Here is a 22,542-nt window from a genome sequence, read left to right as displayed (position 1 = left end):
CTGATGTCAGATAACTGCTTATGTCAGATAAACTGCGGACGTCAGATAAACTGCTGATGTCAGATAACTGCTGACGTCAGATAAACTGCTGATGTCAGATAAACTGCTGATGTCAGATAAACTGCTGATGCCAGGTGAACTGCTAGATGCCAGATAGGCTGCTAGATGCCAGATAGGCTGCTAGATGCCAGATAGGCTGCTAGATGCCAGATAGGCTGCTAGATGCCAGATAGGCTGCTAGATGCCAGATAGGCTGCTAGATGCCAGATAAACTGCTGATGTCAGATAAACTGCTGACGTCAGATAAACTGCTGACGTCAGATAAACTGCTGATGTCAGATAACTGCTGATGTCAGATAACTGCTGACGTCAGATAACTGCTGATGCCAGATAACTGCTGATGTCAGATAAACTGCCAGATAAACTGCTGATGTCAGATAAACTGCTGACGTCAAATAAACTGCTGATGTCAGATAACTGCTGATGTCAGATAACTGCTGACGTCAGATAACTGCTGATGCCAGATAACTGCTGATGTCAGATAACTGCTGATGTCAGATAAACTGCTGACGTCAGATAAACTGCTGATGTCAGATAAACTGCTGATGTCAGATAACTGCTGATGTCAGATAAACTGCTGACGTCAGATAAACTGCTGATGTCAGATAACTGCTGATGTCAGATAAACTGCCAGATAAACTGCTGATGCCAAATAAACTGCTAGATAAACTGCTGATGTCAGATAAACTGCCAGATAAACTGCTGATGTCAGATAAACTGCTGATGTCAGATTACTGCTGATGTCAGATAAACTGCTGATGTCAGATAACTGCTGATGTCAGATAAACTGCCAGATAAACTGCTGATTTCAGATAAACTGCTGATGTCAGATAAACTGCTGATGTCAGATAACTGCTGATGTCAGATAACTGCTTATGTCAGATAAACTGCGGACGTCAGATAAACTGCTGATGTCAGATAACTGCTGACGTCAGATAAACTGCTGATGTCAGATAAACTGCTGATGTCAGATAAACTGCTGATGCCAGGTGAACTGCTAGATGCCAGATAGGCTGCTAGATGCCAGATAGGCTGCTAGATGCCAGATAGGCTGCTAGATGCCAGATAGGCTGCTAGATGCCAGATAGGCTGCTAGATGCCAGATAGGCTGCTAGATGCCAGATAAACTGCTAGATGCCAGATAAACTGCTAGATGCTAGATGGCTTTTTTTTCTTCTAATTTCCATTTTGCCAAGAAGCCTCTAATTCTGGAGTGGAGAGGGCAGGGAGCAGGGCACGCCAGGGAAAGAGGGCACGAGGAGAAGGCCAGACTGCTACCCGGCCGCTACGGCAACCACCCCTGCCCACCCTGCTCTGGCGTCCACCCTACCCCACCGCACCATGCCCAGCTCCCCCCGCCCCACCCTGCCGTGCCAACCCGGCTCTGCTCTGTCCACTCTGACTATTTAATCTGCAGGGCCTGAGCAGCACTACCACTACAGTTCTATGGCTCTACAATTTAACATCTGCCCCACTGCAGACTGATGCTGCCTGCCAACCCTGCATCAGGGATTTAAAGAAAGAGAGGGATGAGGGAGAGACAGAGGGAGAGAAAGAGAGCGAGAGAGCGAAAGATAAAGAGAGAGAGGGGGAAGGGGAGAGAGATATAGAGAGCGAAAGAGATAAAGAGAGAGACAGACAGACAGAGAGACAGACACGATTGACTCAATGAGGGGCTTAAGGCTTAATGCCGAGGGAAATACACACTGTAGTAGGTGACATTGTGTTAATTACCTAATATAATTCAATCTAAGAGAAGCAAAAAGCCACTTTCAGTAATTTAACGTGAGACCGTTTTCTTTGCAGCCCAGCGCTGTGCTTTCTGAGAAGATGTTTTCAGGCTTAATCACATCTGAAGGCCCTGGCAGTCTGTCTGTCTGTCTGTCTGTCTGTCTGTCTGTCTGTCTGTCTGTCTGTCTGTCTGTGAACGCCAACTAGTATCAACTCGCAACACAACCCACAGAGACCAGATACAGACTGGGTTTTTTCAAAGCAGCATTCCACTAGTTTCTACATTATTTACTTGGCGATAATGTCTATCACCATGATAGAGTCTGCCAGTGTAGAGAGTGAAAATACTCTAGTTCCATCAGATTTTTATCACCATTCAACTTGTGTCTCATCATTCAGCTACAGTCCATTTCTAGCACACACACACATGCTTTTCTTTCTCACTATTCACCCTCTGGTCTTTGGACCTCAGGGGGCTAAAGAATTTGGCTTAGCACCTAAAACCCTCACAATTTTTTTTTACAAATGCACAATTGAGAGCGATCCTGTCGGGCTGTATCACCGCCTGGTACGGCAACTGCACCGCCCACAACCGCAAAGCTCTCCGGAAGGTGGTGCGGTCTGCACAACGAATCACCGGGGGCAAACTTCCCACCCTCCTGGACACCTACACCATCCGATGCCATAGGAAGGCCAAAATAATCATCAAGGACATCAACCACCCGAGCCACTGCCTGTTCGCCCTGCTATCATCCATCCAAAAGGCAAGGTCAGTACAGGTGCATCAAAGCCGGGACCGAGAGACTGAAAACAGCTTTTATCTCAAGGCCATCAGACTGCTAAACAGCCATCACTAGCACATCAGAGGCTGCTGCCTACAGACATAGATTAGGAATCACAGGCCACTTTAATAATGTTTCCGTATCTTGCACTACTTATTTCATATGTATAAACTGTACTCCACACTATTCTACTGTATCTTAGTCCCTTTTAAATTGTGTTTACATATTACATCACCAATTTCATATGTATATACTGTGTTGTATTCTATACCACACCACTGACTGTTACAACAGCCATCTCCAGCACATCAGAGGCTGCTGCCTACAGACATAGATTAGGAATCACAGGCCACTTTAATAATGTCTGTGTATCTTGTATCACCCATCTCCTATGTATAAACTGTACTCTACACTATTCAACAGTATCTTAGTCACTTTAGTTGTGTGTAAATATTGTATCACCCATCTCATATGTATAAACTGTACTCTACACTATTCAACAGTATCTTAGTCACTTTAGTTGTGTGTAAATATTGTATCACCCATCTCATATGTATAAACTGTACTCTACACTATTCAACAGTATCTTAGTCACTTTAGCTGTGTGTAAATATTGTATCACCCATCTCCTATGTATAAACTGTACTCTATACTATGCCACAGTATCTTAGTCCAATGCTGCTCTGACATATATATATATATATATGTATATATTCTTAATCCGTTCCTTACTTAGACTTACGTGTATTTTGTGTATATGTTGTGAAACTGTTAGATATTACTTGTTATATATTACTACACTGTCGGAGCTAGAAACACAAGCATTTCGCTACACTCGGAATAACATCTCCTAGACACATGTACGTGACCAATAAAATTTGATTTGATTTGACAAGAAAAACCCAAACCTGAAAAGAAAGATTTCCTACGGTACTTTGAGATGGTGTGTGTAGGCTTGGGCTTTAACCGTTTATACCATATACCGGGATATTTACCAATACCAATGGTATGATTTTCAATACTGTTTTTAAAAAACACAGAGGAGCATTATAAGTTAAATATAACTATAAGAAATATAAAATGTGTCAAATGAATTATATCCAGCTCAGGGCTCCAGCATTTGGTTTGCTAACTTGCTAGCTAAGTGGCTAGATGTCAAGATCAAGCTTCCTGGTTACAGCAGAGACATTCAATCCTGAGTGCCGGTTTCTTTAGCTAACATTGACTGGCCTTTCTGCTATCTTTAAAATATGAACATTCCATCATTAACGAGTCTCAAGAAGAACAGAGGGGTTGATCCTGATTCGATAACCCTCACAGCTATCGTCCAATGAATACCCAAATATTGGAACTCTTATCGCTTTTTCTTCTCCACAGAACACAATGGTCTCTGGGGCTCCCGGGTGGCGCAGTGGTCTAAAGGCACTGCATCTCAGTGCAAGAGGTGTCACTGCAGTCCCTGGTTTAAATCCAGACTGCACCACATCCGGCCGTGATTTGGAGTCCCATAGGGCGGTGCATAATTGGCCCAGCGTCGTCCGGGGTAGGCCGTCATTGTAAATAAGAATTTGTTCTTAACTGACTTGCCTAGTTAAATCAAATAAATAAATCTGGTTGCCAAGCAACCTTTTTTTTTTTGTCCAGATGAAACAAGTCTGTCAAAAGTTGCTAGCTCATGTCTAAAGTCTCAACCTAAATACACACTGCAATTACAAACCACAAAACTTCTTTGCTTTGATTTGAAACCTGACGATACAACACCATGCCTTAGCTAACGGCTAAAATGTTTGTTTTTGACTTTATCATTCTAATTCTATTAACAAGGCTCCACATGCATTCCTGCTATTTCCAACCACCAAATGAGCAACTCCACCGTAAATCCAGCTGCATATTGAACATTGAGATTGCCCAGTATCTTTGGCAATGACGTAGTGGCAAGAAGCGGAATGTCAGCTAAACAGACTGGAACCCAGACTAGAGATAGTCAATCCCCTCCTGGATCAAGATCCCTTTTGCCTAAAAGGTTTTGGTACAGAAAACATTGGTACAGAAACGGTATGAACAATTGAATACAGCCCAACCATATTGGTGTATAGCGTTGCGTAGCGATTATGTAACTAAATCTGTGTCCTGTCTCCAGGGATCACCTTGTATGCCTGGCTCACAGATTTAACGGATTATATATCCGGAATGCCGCCATTCTCTGCTCCGCATCCATCTATTCTACAGTACTACCCACTTCCTGCAATCTACCATATGACCCGCCCTCTGCAGCTCATTGATCCCTGTCCTCACTCTCACTTTTGAGTGACATGAGCAGCTGCCAATCTGGTACAGTACACCATGGCACTGATGTGTAAGTGTATCTGAGATTACTAGGGAGACTTGGGACTGGCGAGGTTTAGGACTGGGGAGGCTCGGGACTGGGGAGGCTCGGGACTGGGGAGGCTCTGGACTGGGGAGGCTCTGGACTGGGGAGGCTCGGGACTGGGGAGGCTCGGGACTGGAGACGCTCTGGACTGGGGAGGCTCTGAACTGGGGAGGCTCGGGACTGGGGAGGCTTGGGACTGGGGAGGCTCGGGACTGGGGAGACTCGGGACTGGGGACGCTCGGGATTGTGTGTTTCACCATAAAAGTCCTATGACCAAGTTCATGTTAGTATAGTTATACACACAGTGGGGTCAGCCCAAACTCGATGTCGAGATCTTTGACCCTCTGTAAATTTCTCAGTCATCATTATTCACAATTCATTCAGGATGATCTGTATTCCTGATAGCATCCACATGAATGTCGAAGTGTTTAGAAACGTATTCTATGTCTTATTGATAATGAAAGTGATTCCAAAATGACACAATACATTATTTATCATTCATTATTGTTGGGCATAAAATAATCTGAAACACAACCAAAGCAAACAGCAAATGCATACAACAAGTTTGTAGAGTCACAAGCTAAACGTTTGACTCCTTTATTTATACGAATCTTTAGGGGTGTCAATTGTTTAAAGATATATATTTCTCCAAGCAATTGTATTAGCATAAAATAATATAATTTCCTCTATAGCACAGTATTTTAATTATTTATTTTACACTGTCATTATTGCTCATCTTTCGGACCCCACTGTATATTTAGTAAGAAAAAATGTCAAACAAAATGTACACATTTTGTGCTTTTGAATGCACAAAAAAAACCTTTACTTTAGAATAAAAAAAAAAACGGTATTTTTAGAATAAAAAACCCTTTACTTTAGAATAAAAAACCCTTTACTTTAGAATAAAAACACGTGCCTCCTTATTAGTGTGATGTATAATTTGTGCGAAAAGGTTTACCGCTTTGTTGTCCTCGTCCTCTGACGACTCTGTCTCCTCCTCTACCTCTCCTTCCTCAGGGAACTCCACGTCCGACTCCCCTGGAGCGATGGGCACACTGATGGTCAGGTTGGGGTTGGTCATGTAGCTGTCGTCGTCCGGGACCTTCTCTCCGTAGCGTCCGATCACCCCCACCACCCCGACCCCCACCCCACCGTTACTCTCCACGTGATTCGCTACGGGTGTCAGCTTCACAGAAATCTGAACGTCTTTAGTCATGAGACGTCTCTTCTTCAGGTTTCCGTTGAATAGATCGGTGACGTTCCTCATCAGCCAGGCGAACCCCGTGTGGATGCGGGCGACGGCGATCTGGATGTTGTTCATCTCTCCGTCCTCGTCGGGAGCTGACAGGTTGTCTGAGCTGAACGAGCTGAGCAGCAGGGCCAAGAACAGGTTCAGCACCTGGGATGGAAGAGGAGAAGGAGACCAGTATAATGGAACCACACAAAATGGGACAAATCGGTGTATCTTGATCCTGTTCAAATTATATAGAAGCAGATCAGAGGTTGAGGCCTTCTTTAAGACCCAAGACAATGGTTTTGTCATCAGAATCAAATCCGATAGACAGGATTAACCCACCGTTCAAACGTATACATGTTTAACACGTAATATGGATCCAAGCAGCATCCCATCTGATCTCCAGTAATCTGCCTGCTCAGAGAGCACTCGAGCTACTTGTCATCTAGGCTCCAGATACCTCTGCATTGTGTGTGGGACATAACCAGTTGGTGTGGGATTATCTGCTCATTGAGATTGGGGGGGGGCATGAACATGATCTGAGCAGATTCTTGTTGATGGGTGCTCTTTGACCTCCTTGCACCTAAGCAATTTGTTGCTTGTGAACCCTAGAGGTCAGCCGGGATACACAGCCTGCATATGATTCATGTGTTTAGAGAGAGGGAGGATTTCTGTCAGTCTGACCATGTACTGCCCAGAGGAGAGCTGGAGGAATCTGGTGGTCAAGCTCGTCATATATAGCACCCTTTATAACTAGCTTCATAACATCGTATACTGTTGTCCATAATGCAAAAAAAAATACAAAATTAAAATGCAGCCGTTATTTTAACATAAAAATAATTTCTGGGTAACAATTTAGTACTTTACCATTAAAATGGACAAAAATGAACCAAAATAGCCTTTTAGCAACAACAAAACAACTAATTCTAACGCTACAATGTTGCTAGGACTGTCCGTGAGTAGTCTGAGTGGGGAAGGGAAAGCCAGCTAAAAACAATCGTTTTTTTTGGGGCAGAGAGGTTTGGAACCTCTCTTCGTTATCTGATCTATTCATTTACTGCCTGGTGACGTCACCTGGCAACCCGAGCAGTCCACTCATGCAAAAATCTGCTAATTAAAAAGTCCTGTGTAGATTGTATGTTTAACCAGCAACTAATCAATTAGTTGAAAAATCGCAGATTTGTTTCTGAGCATGTGGATAGGATTCATTAAGAAGTTGCCTTTAATGACGTCGGGAAAGTAAAGGTCAACGGAACAAGTGTTTGACTTGTGTCCAACAGGATTTGACTTTCTTAAAGCTATGCTCTCTTGAAGCCTGACATGGTTTTAAAACAGTTAACTGATCACGGGTAAGTCAATCCTGTATATTGGGGGCATTAGACTGTTTAACTATAAAATAGAGTTCTTTGGCCGAGCACGCCTGTGGTGGGTTTGACATCTAAATGAAGAACCATTAGGCCGAAAATAACCCTTACCTACTGTAAAATATGGTGGTGGATCTTTGATGCTATCAGGCCATTATTTGCTTCCACTGGTCTTCCACATTAACTTTACCCAGTACCAAGCCATTTTTTTGGCCAAAAACCTGGTTGCCTCTCACCAGGAGACTGAAACTTGACCGCAAGTGGATCTTCCAGCAAGATAATAACCACAAGCACACGTCAAAATCCACAAAGAAATAGTTAATTGACCACAAAATCAGTCTCTGGGTCTTGAAACCCGTGGAAAACCGGTGGTTTGAATTGAAGTGGGGAAGTCCATAAGAACAGACAAAAGATATCAAAGACCTGTAAATATGGAGGAATGAACTGAGATCTTTCCCAATGTGTTCTCCAATCTCATGAAACATTTTAGAAAAGGAGAGGTATTCCCCCTTTTTGAGAGGAAACAACATATTACTTCTTCAACTAAATCTCCTTCTCTGAGCAATTGTATTAGTATGATATAATATAATTTCCTTTTTAATTGTTTTAATTTTTTTTATACAATAGCTCAGTATTTGAAGTATTTGTTTTAAACAGTCATTTTTGTTCATCTTTATCAATAAATTTGGACACTGCATGTGGTTTGGAAATGACATGCGAAAGCAAGAGCCAAAACCCAGTGGATCTGTGTGAAAACACAATGGAATCTGTGTGAAAACCCAGTGAATCTGTGTGAAAACGTGTGAAAACCCAGTGAATCTGTGTGAAAACCCAGTGAATCTGTGTGAAAACCCAGTGAATCTGTGTGAAAACCCAGTGAATCTGTGTGAAAACCCAGTGAATCTGTGTGAAAACGTGTGAAAACCCAGTGAATCTGTGTGAAAACCCAGTGAATCTGTGTGAAAACCCAGTGAATCTGTGTGAAAACCCAGTGAATCTGTGTGAAAACCCAGTGAATCTGTGTGAAAACCCAGTGAATCTGTGCCGGTCACTCGTTCTCCTTTGGATTTAGCCTGCCTGTGTCCTGGATTACACAAAATGGTTCCCCCCGACTTTACTGCAGTCCACTAACGGCAGAAAATGGTACTCAACTTGTTGTACTCGCTCGTAACATTTTTTTTTTTTAAAGTGACGTTTATTTATTTTTTTAAAATCTGAATTTAATGAAATAATGAAAAGATAATTAACAATATCTCAGGGGAAAAAACATGAGAAAATGTTGAATGAAAAAAAAATACTATCTTTCAAAATGACCCCAGTGATATGGGAAATAGTTGAGGTATGGGACTGGAGAAATGTAACCACTCTTCATTGACAGAGCTATGGATGCAGAGACTGATCATCAATGATGTTAAATGTACAGTTCTAACCATGTTATGAGGCTATACAATGTTTATTTACAAACATTGGAGTAAAACAAGTTTATTTGTTGAGTTCTGATGGGACACGACAGTTGAACTAAGCTCTTGAAGCATTTACAAGTTCTATCCTTCAAGGATAAATTGGTATATATCCTTAATTTATAAATCCACAAATGAATGTAGCAACATGCGGATTGTCCCTTTAAAGACTTAATTTAGCTCTGTCATGTACTCCATCCAGCAGCACATCAAGCTGAAGCTCTGTCAGGTACTCCATCCAGCAGCACATCAAGCTGAAGCTCTGTCAGGTACTACATCCAGCAGCACATCAAGCTGAAGCTCTGTCAGGTACTACATCCAGCAGCACATCAAGCTGAAGCTCTGTCAGGTACTACATCCAGCAGCACATCAAGCTGAAGCTCTGTCATGTACTCCATCCAGCAGCACATCAAGCTGAAGCTCTGTCATGTACTCCATCCAGCAGCACATCAAGCTGAAGCTCTGTCAGGTACTACATCCAGCAGCACATCAAGCTGAAGCTCTGTCATGTACTCCATCCAGCAGCACATCAAGCTGAAGCTCTGTCAGGTACTACATCCAGCAGCACATCAAGCTGAAGCTCTGTCAGGTACTACATCCAGCAGCACATCAAGCTGAAGCTCTGTCAGGTACTCCATCCAGCAGCACATCAAGCTGAAGCTCTGTCAGGTACTACATCCAGCAGCACATCAAGCTGAAGCTCTGTCAGGTACTCCATCCAGCAGCACATCAAGCTGAAGCTCTGTCAGGTACTACATCCAGCAGCACATCAAGCTGAAGCTCTGTCAGGTACTACATCCAGCAGCACATCAAGCTGAAGCTCTGTCATGTACTCCATCCAGCAGCACATCAAGCTGAAGCTCTATCATGTACTCCATCCAGCAGCACATCAAGCTGAAGCTCTGTCAGGTACTACATCCAGCAGCACATCAAGCTGAAGCTCTGTCAGGTACTCCATCCAGCAGCACATCAAGCTGAAGCTCTGTCAGGTACTACATCCAGCAGCACATCAAGCTGAAGCTCTGTCAGGTACTCCATCCAGCAGCACATCAAGCTGAAGCTCTGTCAGGTACTACATCCAGCAGCACATCAAGCTGAAGCTCTGTCAGGTACTACATCCAGCAGCACATCAAGCTGAAGCTCTGTCATGTACTCCATCCAGCAGCACATCAAGCTGAAGCTCTATCATGTACTCCATCCAGCAGCACATCAAGCTGAAGCTCTATCATGTACTCCATCCAGCAGCACATCAAGCTGAAGCTCTATCATGTACTCCATCCAGCAGCACATCAAGCTGAAGCTATGCTAAATGAACAAGGATGATTGAATGAGAGAAATGCTGCTAGCCGTCTGGCCGGCTGGCCGAGCAACAACCACTGGTTGTCTGGAGTTCTGAGAAAAAAGGTTTTGATCTCTTCTCATTAAATGATAGTTTCCAGGACACAGATGGATAACAAAGCAACATCTGGGTGGCTCAACCAGTACTGCATTGCTGTGGCGCCAAGTGACAGCAGTTGTGTACAAACAGAGCCCGATACTTGGATTAAATGTTTTGTCGTTTTTTTTATAAACAGTTCCAATTCTGTGCCCTTGCATTACGAAGGCTTTTTGTTTCATACTACAAAACTAAACTGTCGATACTTGCCGAGTCCGGATATTATACAGTACTGTAGCCAGCTACCACGCCGTGCTGTAACGTTCCAACGCCACCTCATCTGATCAACACATGTTCAACCCATTAAAAGACCTAATTTATTACCTCTGGATAAAACATTTAAGCCTTAAGTGGACGTTCTGCCGTTATAAATTCTACAAACGCCACTCCAGCGTGGATATACTTGTTGGCACTGGACACGCGGGTTGGATAATGTCATATATGTTGTATGTACTTTGTAGAGGATAACAGATGGTTAAATATGTTGTCCAGACTGAATCTGTTTTGAAGTTCGCTTATAGTAATCTGCATGTCAAGACGGTTACTATGACAACGTAGCCGCCATTTTCGGAGATATGATTGGGTTTTGGGATGGCCCACAGGGACACTGTACATGGAATCATTGTCGTAACATGGTGACCATAACAGACAATGCAAACCATTTTTAGTTATTTCCTAGATCAATCCTCTCACACGGTCTGAAAGCACAGCTTTCTCAGAGTACGTCTATACTGTAGACTGTGATTCACTTTCTCAGAGTATGTCTATACTATTGACTCCTAAATAATCCCTTGTGGAAACCCTCTCTCCCTCCTTCTCTCTCCTCCCCAATAGAAACCCTTAAAGAAACCCTCTGTCCCTCCTTCTCTCTCCTACCCAATAGAAACCCTTACAGAAACCCTCTGTCCCTCCTACCCAATAGAAACCCTTACAGAAACCCTCTGTCCCTCCTACCCAATAGAAACCCTTACATAAACCCTCTGTCCATCCTACCCAATAGAAACCCTTACAGAAACCCTCTGTCCCTCCTACCCAATAGAAACCCTTACAGAAACCCTCTGTCCCTCCTACTCAATAGAAACCCTTACAGAAACCCATGTCCCTCCTACCCAATAGAAACCCTTACAGAAACCCCCTGTCCCTCCTACCCAATAGAAACCCTTACAGAAACCCTCTGTCCCTCCTTCTCTCTCCTACCCAATAGAAACCCTTACAGAAACCCTCTGTCCCTCCTACCCAATAGAAACCCTTACAGAAACCCTCTGTCCCTCCTTCTCTCTCCTCCCCAATAGAAACCCACATCGATCTCATCATTTGGACCAAACGACAAATCAGACCAGATCTTGCTATTGTTTGTTTCCATAAAACTCTGTAGCTCTCGTCTCTCTAGTGCATTGTAATACTCCTGTTCTATCAATGCCCTTTTCAGATCCCATTTCTCAATCAGAAGGTTGTGCAACAGCACAACTAATTGTATCCATAATACAACATCCATCACATCATTTATGCCAAACAACAATCTTGCTGATATTTCTGTTTAAAAAAACAACCTCTAAACTCATTCCAGTGCATAACGATCCTGTTCTATTAGCTTGTGTGTGTCTTTTGTCCGACCTTCTCTCTTTGTGTTAGAACTGATCTCTACATTTCAGGTTTCTCAACGGATCTACTCACCACCAGGTTTCCTATGACCATGACCAGCATGAAGACTAGGATGCAGAGAGGCTGCCCTGCCACCTCCATACAATCCCACATGGTCTCGATCCACTCGCCGCACAGCACCCGGAACACGATGAGGAACGAGTGGAAGAAGTCCTTCATGTGCCAGCGGGGTAACATACAATCCTTAGAGATCTTACAAACGCAGTCCTGGTAGTTCTTGCCGAACAGTTGCATGCCCACCACCGCGAAGATGAAGACGATAATGGCCAGTACCAGGGTCAGGTTTCCCAGAGCGCCCACGGAGTTACCGATGATCTTGATCAGTGTGTTCAGGGTGGGCCATGACTTCGCTAGCTTGAACACTCGCAACTGACCGACACACAAAAAAGAGACAAATCAATTAGCAAAATTAAATGATCAAATTATGTTATGTTAATTATGTTACATTACATAATGCTTAAAAATGACCCATTTTAATATTTTTTACATTATGTGAATAAAGGACTACAATGTAGTAAATTATACTAAAGGACTACAATGTAGTCCCCTGCAGTAAAGGAATGGCACATGCCGTTATCATTGGATTGCTGTGTGAGTATGGCTTGTACCCAAGTAAACAGTGTCTCAGCATCTAGATCAGAGTCCTGTGTTTGACACGTCTCAGCATCTAGATCAGAGTCCTTGTGTTTGACACGTCTCAGCATCTAGATCAGAGTCCTTGTGTTTGACACGTCTCAGCATCTAGATCAGAGTCCTGTGTTTGACACGTCTCAGCATCTAGATCAGAGTCCTTGTGTTTGACACGTCTCAGCATCTAGATCAGAGTCCTTTGTGTTTGACACGTCTCAGCATCTAGATCAGAGTCCTTTGTGTTTGACACGTCTCAGCATCTAGATCAGAGTCCTTGTGTTTGACACGTCTCAGCATCTAGATCAGAGTCCTTGTGTTTGACACGTCTCAGCATCTAGATCAGAGTCCTGTGTTTGACACGTCTCAGCATCTAGATCAGAGTCCTTGTGTTTGACACGTCTCAGCATCTAGATCAGAGTCCTTTGTGTTTGACACGTCTCAGCATCTAGATCAGAGTCCTTTGTGTTTGACACGTCTCAACATCTAGATCAGAGTCCTTTGTGTTTGACACGTCTCAACATCTAGATCAGAGTCCTTTGTGTTTGACACGTATCTGATCCATTTTCATATTGCCTGTAATTGAAGTGATTCCACTAAAATGTGTCCCCCCACTCTCTAAATCTCATTGATACTGTGACTCAATCATTGTAATGCTCAACAGATTACGCCACTGTGTGTGTGTGTGGGGGGGGGGGGGGGGGGGGTGCAGGTACATGGGGCATACTAAGCTCGAAGTTTCTCACCCTCAAACATATTATCAAAAGGGAATAATTATTTCGATGTAGCATTTTTTTTGTTGTTGTTGTTGATTGGGTTAAATAATTTATACAGTTATTTAAACCAATCATAACCAATCAAACAAATCAAATATGTAATCAAATAAATACATAAATAAAATGTTATCAAATGAAGTGAAATGTCTTTGTGACAGTGACATTACCAGTCTGAAGGAGCGCAGGACAGACAGTCCCTCTACGTTGGACAGGCCCAGCTCCATGAGGCTGAGACAGACGATGATGCCGTCAAACATGTTCCAGCCCTGCTGGAAGTAAAAGTATGGATCCATGGCTATCAGCTTGAACACCATCTCTGCTGTGAAGATCACCGTGAACACCTGGGAGAGCACACAGATAATACACAACCAATGGAGTTGATCTTGATTGAATAGACTGGTGATGATCTGGATTCAATAGACTAGTGTTGATCTGGATTCAATAGACTAGTGTTGATCTGGATTCAATAGACTAGTGTTGATCTGGATTCAATAGACTAGTGTTGATCTGGATTCAATAGACTAGTGCTGATCTGGATTCAATAGACTAGTGTTGATCTGGATTCAATAGACTAGTGTTGATTTGGATTGAATAGACTAGTGTTGATCTGGATTGAATAGACTAGTGTTGATATGGATTCAATAGACTAGTGCTGATCTGGATTCAATAGACTAGTGTTGATCTGGATTCAATAGACTAGTGTCGATCTGGATTCAATAGACTAGTGTTGATCTGGATTCAATAGACTAGTGTTGATCTGGATTCAATAGGCTAGTGTTGATCTGGATTCAATAGACTAGTGTTGGATTGAATAGACTGGTGATGATCTGGATTGAATAGACTAGTGTTGATATGGATTCAATAGACTAGTGCTGATCTGGATTCAATAGACTAGTGTTGATCTGGATTCAATAGGCTAGTGTTGATCTGGATTGAATAGACTAGTGTTGATCTGGATTCAATAGGCTAGTGTTGATCTGGATTCAATAGACTAGTGTTGGATTGAATAGACTGGTGTTGATCTGGATTGACTAGTGTTGATATGGATTGAATAGAATGGTGTTGATCTGGATGTAATAGACTGGTGTTGACCTGGATTGAACAGACTGGTGATCTGGTTGAATAGACTTGTGTTTATCTGGATTCAATATACTGAGGTTAATCTGGATTGAATAGACTGGTGTTGCCAATTTGAGGGAAATATATGTCCTAAAGTTTTTAAAAAATTCAGAAATCCCTGTTGAAAGATGTATTCCTTGTTTATTCCCTTTTGATTCTGGGATTTTACAACCCTTGTTTCCATTGTCTGATTGTACAACCCTAGTTTCCATTGTCTGATTGTACAACCCTAGTTTCCATTAGCTGATTGTACAACCCTAGTTTCCATTGTGTCTAATTTTACAAACCCTAGTTTCCCTTTTGTCTTGTAGGTTATGTGATTACTATTTCCGTAACTGTTATGTGATTGTGGATAGATGGTAAGTAGTTTATTCATTGTAAAAATACATTATTTTTTTAAACGTCTTATCAGATGTAATGTGATACCTATACTTATTTACTGTTTATATGAATCTTTCATAAAAATACAAATAAATCACAAAAATAGCCTTACCACGTTGAGTGAATATTGTGATCGTTGTGTGATAGATTGTAAGTGTTGTTAATAATTGTAATAGTCATATAATTCTGGAAATCCTTACCAGATTGCCAACAGAGAGCACATTGTTGAACTCGTCGGTCATGGGGTAGTGTTCCAGGGCCATGAAGAGGGTGTTGAGGACGATACAGATGGTTATTGCCAGGTCTAGGAAGGGATCCATCACAATCATCTTCACATACTCCTTTACCTTCAGCCACCACGGGCACCTGTCCCAGATCAGGTACGCCTTGGCAAAAGTGTACCAGCACGGGGGGCACTTCTGACGAGACTCCTCCAGCTCTGGGTGGCAGAGACCAGACACAGGGGTTAGGTTGGAATGGTTTTAGCGCTGTGTAAAATTCCACAAACTTCCCCAAAGTTCCTTGGGTTTTTCAAGAAACTTGGTTGAAGGATTATCTCCTTGCTCATGCCCTCCTAATTCCGGGAAATTAAGATTTCGGGAAAAAAACAGAGAACTTTTGGGAACGATTGTGGAAGCCCAAGCAGTTTTAAAGGGAACACTTTTATATTTATAAACAATTTATTAAAGGATTTGTAAAGGGTTTATAAAGGGTTTGTAAAAGGTTTATAAATGGTTTATAAAGGGTTTATAAACTTTTAATAAGTAGTTTATAGATATTTTATAAATCTGTCATAATTTATTAACTGCAAAGATACTACAAAGCACATTGTGTGCTTTTTCTTTTAGCTCCATGCCAAAGACTATACTGGTAATAATAACAGCTCTGGTTTTAAAATGCTTGATGGGATTACCTTTTACATCCTGATTGGCTTGTTGAGAGCTTTAACAGTCCAGTCAGCTAGCCATCAGTTAGTTATGACTTAGTTATACGTTAGTTTTGAGCTGGTTGTAGATTAAACTTGTAAATTATAAATTATATATAAGTTAGTTATACATTTATAATGAAGTCATAATGAGTTAGTTAGACATTTATAATGAAGTTATAATGAGTTAGTTATACATTTATAATGAAGTTATAATGAGTTAGTTAGACATTTATAATGAAGTCCTAATGAGTTAGTTAGACATTTATAATGATGTCATAATGAGTTAGTTAGACATTTATAATGAAGTCATAATGAGTTAGTTAGACATTTATAATGAAGTTATAATGAGTTAGTTAGACATTTATAATGAAGTCCTAATGAGTTAGTTAGACATTTATAATGAAGTCCTAAATGAGTTAGTTATACATTTATAATGAGGTCATAATGAGTTACTTAGACATTTATAATGAAGTCATAATGAGTTACTTAGACATTTATAATGAAGTCATAATGAGTTAGTTAGACATTTATAATGAAGTCATAATGAGTTACTTAGACATTTATAATGAAGTTATAATGAGTTAGTTGGGCGTTAAAAGAGCCTCTGTAAATTGACCTCTGACCTCTGAAGGTACCCTCACCATCCATGGCATCGCTGAGGAAGCTAATGGAGCTCAGACCGCGTTTCCTACGGAGGGGAGGCTCTGCAGTCTCGGGGGAGAGCTGGGCTGGCTTGGCACTGGACTCTTCTATACAGGTGGGCTCCTGGAAGAACGGGAAAAACAAAGTTTGACAAACACTGGCCAATCAAACAATCAATCAATTAAATCAATCACATTATATTTACATAAAAAAATGTTCACAAACTTTATCTTCTTTGACCTTCTCCATGCTGCAGGCGGGGAGGGAGGTGGGGGTGTGCAGGCCGACAGTGGTGACGCCGTTCTGGTCCAGGGAGATGTTGAGACGTCCGTTGATGTTGAGACTGGGGGTGAAGACCTGGGAGCAATGGCTCCTCACGCTGCCTGTCCTTTTGTGCTTGTGTTGCCAGTTGGGGCCGATGGTGGAGCCTGCCCTGCTCCTCCCCATGATGTCCCCGTGAACACTGTACTCGTCATCCCCGAAGTCGGCATCAGAGGTGGTACAGGGTCTGAAGGAGAAGATACTGGCCTGGCTGCCACGGCGAGTGCTGAGAGGGTGGGACGACATGGCAGCCAGGAGAGGGTGGACGGGCATGGGAGACGTGGGAGGCAGGGGGGACTGGAGGGAGGATAATGAGAGAGAGATAGAGAGAGAGAGAGAGAGAGAGAGAGAGGGTGTGAGAGAGAGAGTTTGTTGTAGAAGACAAAGAATAGTGAGACATTCATAATTGTTTTATGTTAACCTTTGTTTAATAAGGCAAATCAGTTAAGAACAAATTCTTATTTACAATGACGGCCTACCCCGGCCAAACCCGGGCGACGCTGGGACAATTGTGCGCTGCCCTATGGGTCTCCCAATCACGGCCAGATGTGATGCAGTCTGGAATCGAACCAGGGCACTGCAGTGACACCTCTTGCACTGAGATGCAGTGTCTTAGACCGCTGCGCCACTCAGGACCCCAAGTGGTGCAGCAGGCCTTGATGGGTGCTACACATTGGTAGTGAATAAGGTGAGTTTGCCATATTGTGATTGTTAAAAGGCTAATCGGGAACATGATGATACTAAACAAGGTTCTAATCAACATTCAAACTTTCCAAGACCGACACGTTGCCAACTACAAATCCCTCTGACAGTTCAGTAAGGTGTGATATGTGCTCGTCTTACCAAGCTACTTAAAAAGGAATACGCTACACTGTAAGTCGCTCTGGATAAGAGCGTCTGTTAAAAAATACCAAAATGCAATGCAATGTAATGTAAAAAAAAAAGTGTCTGTCGTACCACCCGCTCATCCAGTGGATCAAACTTCTCGTCTGATTCGTCCTCTGGATCCTCGGACAGCATCCTGCGAGATCTTCTACTGGCTGTCCGTTTCAAACTACTGCCCACTTTTAGTTGAAACGGGGACAGCTCTGGAGACATGACCGAGTCTGTCTCCTGCTGGATTCTTCTCTCGGCCATCTTCCCCACCAGCAGAGAAACGAGTTCAGTTTACACGGTCAAAATAATAACTGATAATATAATGACCATCAATCTGTGCTTTACCATTGACGTTAAAGGAATGTAACACACATTCTAGACAGAGGTTCATTAGTAGGAATTATTACAATATTCATAAAATGTAATACATACTTTAATTTCCTGAATTGGCAAAACAAAAACAAAAACAAAAACAAAAACAAAAACAAAATAAGTAACAGGATGTTTTAAAATAAACTTTAAACCAGAGCCATACATTATAGAGAGAATATATTACAACATACTGTACTATACTGTACTATACTGTACTGTACTGTACTATACTGTACTATACTGTACTATACTGTACTGTACTATACTATACTGTACTGAACTATACTGTACTGTACTATACTGTACTGTACTATACTGTACTATACTATACTGTACTATACTGTACTGTACTATACTATACTGTACTGAACTATACTGTACTGTACTATACTGTACTGTACTATACTGTACTATACTATACTGTACTGTACTGTACTGTACTATACTGTACTATACTGTACTATACTGTACTATACTGTACTGTACTATACTATACTGTACTGAACTATACTGTACTGTACTATACTGTACTGTACTATACTGTACTATACTATACTGTACTATACTGTACTGTACTATACTGTACTATACTATACTGTACTATACTGTACTATACTATACTATACTGTACTATACTGTACTGTACTATACTATACTGTACTATACTATACTGTACTATACTGTACTGTACTATACTATACTATACTATACTGTACTATACTGTACTATACTGTCTAATGTAAACCAGGGTTGGGGCCAATTTGAATTGAAGACAGTCAATTCAGGAAGTAAACTGAAATATGAATTAAATAATTAATTAATTCAACTGAAAGGGAAATGTATTTATTTCAGTGAATTCAATTTGAATGAACCCCAGCCCAGATGTGGCCAAGCTACCCTCTGTTCTCTGTATAGGTGCTGTACAATGCTAATAAAGTTGCAAATCAAATTGCCCTATGTTGGGACAATAAAGCTTTCTGAACTTGAATCTGGTTAGAAAATGTCTACCTTCCGAAAACCTACAACCCATCGTCTGAATACCAACCTATCGTCTGAATACCAACCTATCGTCTGAATACCAACCTATCGTCTGAATAAGAACTTATCGTCTGAATACCAACCTATCGTCTGAATACAAACCTATCGTCTGAATACAAACCTATCGTCTGAATAAAAACCTACCATCTGAATACAAATCTATCGTCGAAATAAGAACCTATCGTCTGAATTCCAACCTATCGTCTGAATACCAACCTATCGTCTGAATAGTAAATCCAACCTACCCTCTGTTCTCTGCGTACATGTTCCATGGCCAGCTGAAACTCCCTCTCCTTCATCCAGGCCTCCTGGATGGTGGCCTGGTTCTGTTCCTCGTAGGCCATGGCCACCACAGCCAGGATCAGGTTGACCAGGTAGAAGGAACCCAGAAAGATCACCAACACAAAGAAGACCATGTAGGTTTTCCCTGCTGAACGCAGAGTCTGAGGAGGGACAGAGATACAGCAGGTTAACACACACACACACACACACACACACACACACACACACACACACACACACACACACACACACACACACACACACACACACACACACACACACACACACACAGGAAGCGCCCGGCTCATAAGAGTGCATACAGAGTATTGTAGGTTGTGTACCTGATGATAGAGGTTCTCCCAGTAGTCCTGGGTCATCAGCCGGAACAGCGCCAGGAAAGCCCAGCCAAAGCTGTCGAAGCTGGTATAACCATAGTTAGGGTTCCTTCCTATTCTCAGACAGTCAAATCCCTCAGGACACTTCCTGCAACACACAGCATCATGCTAGGGTTAAACACATGACACAGCAGTATTCTAGGGTTAACACATGACACAGCAGTATTCTAGGGTTAAACACATGACACAGCAGTATTCTTGGGTTAAACACATGACACAGCAGTATTTTAGGGTTAACACATGACACAGCAGTATTTTAGGGTTAACACATGACACAGCAGTATTCTAGGGTTAAACACATGACACAGCAGTATTCTAGGGTTAACACATGACACAGCAGTATTATAGGGTTAACACATGACACAGCAGTATTCTAGGGTTAAACACATGACACAGCAGTATTCTAGGGTTAACACATGACACAGCAGTATTCTAGGGTTAAACACATGACACAGCAGTATTCTAGGGTTAACACATGACACAGCAGTATTCTAGGGTTAACACATGACACATCAGTATTCTAGGGTTAAACACATGACACAGCAGTATTCTAGGGTTAACACATGACACAGCAGTATTCTAGGGTTAAACACATGACACAGCAGTATTCTAGGGTTAAACACATGACACAGCAGTATTATTGGGTTAAACACATGACACAGCAGTATTTTAGGGTTAACACATGACACAGCAGTATTCTAGGGTTAAACACATGACACAGCAGTATTCTAGGGTTAACACATGACACAGCAGTATCATAGGGTTAACACATGACACAGCAGTATTCTAGGGTTAAACACATGACACAGCAGTATTCTAGGGTTAAACACACGACACAGCAGTATTCTAGGGTTAACACATGACACGGCAGTATTCTAGGGTTAAACACATGACACAGCAGTATTCTAGGGTTAAACACATGACACAGCAGTATTCTAGGGTTAACATATGACACAGCAGTATTCTACCCAGTGGGGGTAGGGGGGGGGGGGGTGGAAGTAGTTTTCATTTATGTCAGATACAGTACCTCCTATGTGTGCATGCACTACAATGACATTATTCATAGTTTTTTTTTTTTACTTTTAAAATGTATTAACTTTTAATGTGGCATTAACATAACCAGTTATTATGTTTTCATCTGGTCGTCAAACAATCACTTCAATAGGATCCTGTAAACCTGGCTGCCAGCACACATACGTGATATGTGATATGTTTCATAAGTGTGATATGCTACATACGTGCGATATGTTACATACGTGTGATATGTTTCATACGTGTGATATGTTACATACGTGTGCTATATTACACACATGTGATATGTTTCATACGTGTGATATGTTACATACGTGTGATATGTTACATACGTGTGATATGTTTCATACGTGTGATATGTTACATACGTGTGCTATATTACACACATGTGATATGTTTCATACGTGTGATATGTTACATACGTGTGCTATATTACACACATGTGATATGTTACATACGTGTGATATGTTACATACGTGTGATATGTTACATACGTGTGATATCTTACGTACATGTGATATGTTACATACGTGTGATATGTTACATACGTGAGATATCTTACGTACATGTGATATGTTTCCTAAGTGTGATATGTTACATACGTGTGATATGTTACATATGTGTAATATGTTACATACGTGTGATATGTTACATACATGTGATATGTTACATACGTGTGATATGTTACATAAGTGCGATATGTTAGATACGTGTGATATGTTACATACATGCGATATGTTACATACGTGTGATATGTTTCATAAGTGTGATATGTAACATACGTGTGATATGTTACATACGTGTGATATGTTGCATACATGTGATATGTTACATACGTGTGATATGTTACATAAGTGTGATATGTTACATACGTGTGATATGTTACATACATGCGATATGTTACATACGTGTGATATGTTTCATAAGTGTGATATGTTTCATACGTGTGATATGCAGTAATTACAAATAGTGGGTTTTCTTGGCTTCTTTGAGTGTAATTATTGTGACAGGCTCATGTTCAACCGGTACGGCGTACCCCCACCATTTATTTCGCTGAGGGGGACGCCGTACCAGCCAGCTAACTTTCACCGTTGATTTTACAACCCAAAACAGAGTAAAGGTGGTAATGGACAGCTAAGAGCTAACACTGATGACGGTTACACCAAGTCTGTACAGTAAACCAATAAAAGTGTTAATTTAACTCCTATAGAGTTGAATTCAACACTGTTTCAGATAACATCCCAGTCTGCATAGTGTTAAAGTTACTCTACAGGCAGTGTCACATTTTCAGAGTTAATTAGTGGAGACAGTGGTGGAGAAGGTGGAAAGTTTTAAGTTCCTCGGCGTACACATCACGGACAAACTGAAATGGTCCACCCACACAGCCTCAGGAGGCTGAAAAAATGTGGCTTGTCACCAAAAACACTCACAAACTTTTACAGATGCACAATCGAGAGCATCCTGTCGGGCTGTATCACCGCCTGGTACGGCAACTGCTCCGCCCACAACCGTAAGGCTCTCCAGGGGGTAGTGAGGTCTGCACAACTTATCACCGGGGGCAAACTACCTGCCCTCCAGGACACCTACACCACCCGATGTCACAGGAAGGCCAAAAAGATAATCAAGGACAACCACCCGAGCCACTGCCTGTTCA

The 22,542-nt window shown here is 41.8% G+C and overlaps 1 protein-coding gene across 1 annotated transcript in view; it reads right to left on the bottom strand.

Moving 5' to 3' along the window:
• The window catches only part of LOC139387528 (sodium channel protein type 3 subunit alpha-like), a 133,790-nt gene that overhangs the window by 26,274 nt on the left and 84,974 nt on the right, over positions 1-22,542 (bottom strand). Inside the window, exons 9-17 of the mRNA XM_071133818.1 lie at positions 19,803-19,944; positions 19,425-19,622; positions 17,851-18,030; positions 16,798-17,190; positions 16,554-16,695; positions 15,203-15,441; positions 13,670-13,843; positions 12,112-12,468; positions 5,903-6,343 (exon numbers count right to left, since the gene is read on the bottom strand). Of these exons, the coding sequence (XP_070989919.1) occupies positions 5,903-6,343; positions 12,112-12,468; positions 13,670-13,843; positions 15,203-15,441; positions 16,554-16,695; positions 16,798-17,190; positions 17,851-18,030; positions 19,425-19,622; positions 19,803-19,944 (2,266 nt within the window). The remainder of the gene's footprint in view (positions 1-5,902; positions 6,344-12,111; positions 12,469-13,669; positions 13,844-15,202; positions 15,442-16,553; positions 16,696-16,797; positions 17,191-17,850; positions 18,031-19,424; positions 19,623-19,802; positions 19,945-22,542) is intronic.

The sequence above is a fragment of the Oncorhynchus clarkii genome, chromosome 28, assembly GCF_045791955.1.
Source record: "Oncorhynchus clarkii lewisi isolate Uvic-CL-2024 chromosome 28, UVic_Ocla_1.0, whole genome shotgun sequence".
NCBI classification, from domain to species: domain Eukaryota; kingdom Metazoa; phylum Chordata; class Actinopteri; order Salmoniformes; family Salmonidae; genus Oncorhynchus; species Oncorhynchus clarkii.
Note: the sequence above shows the minus strand (reverse complement) of the source record. Positions and strands in the feature narration are given on the sequence as shown.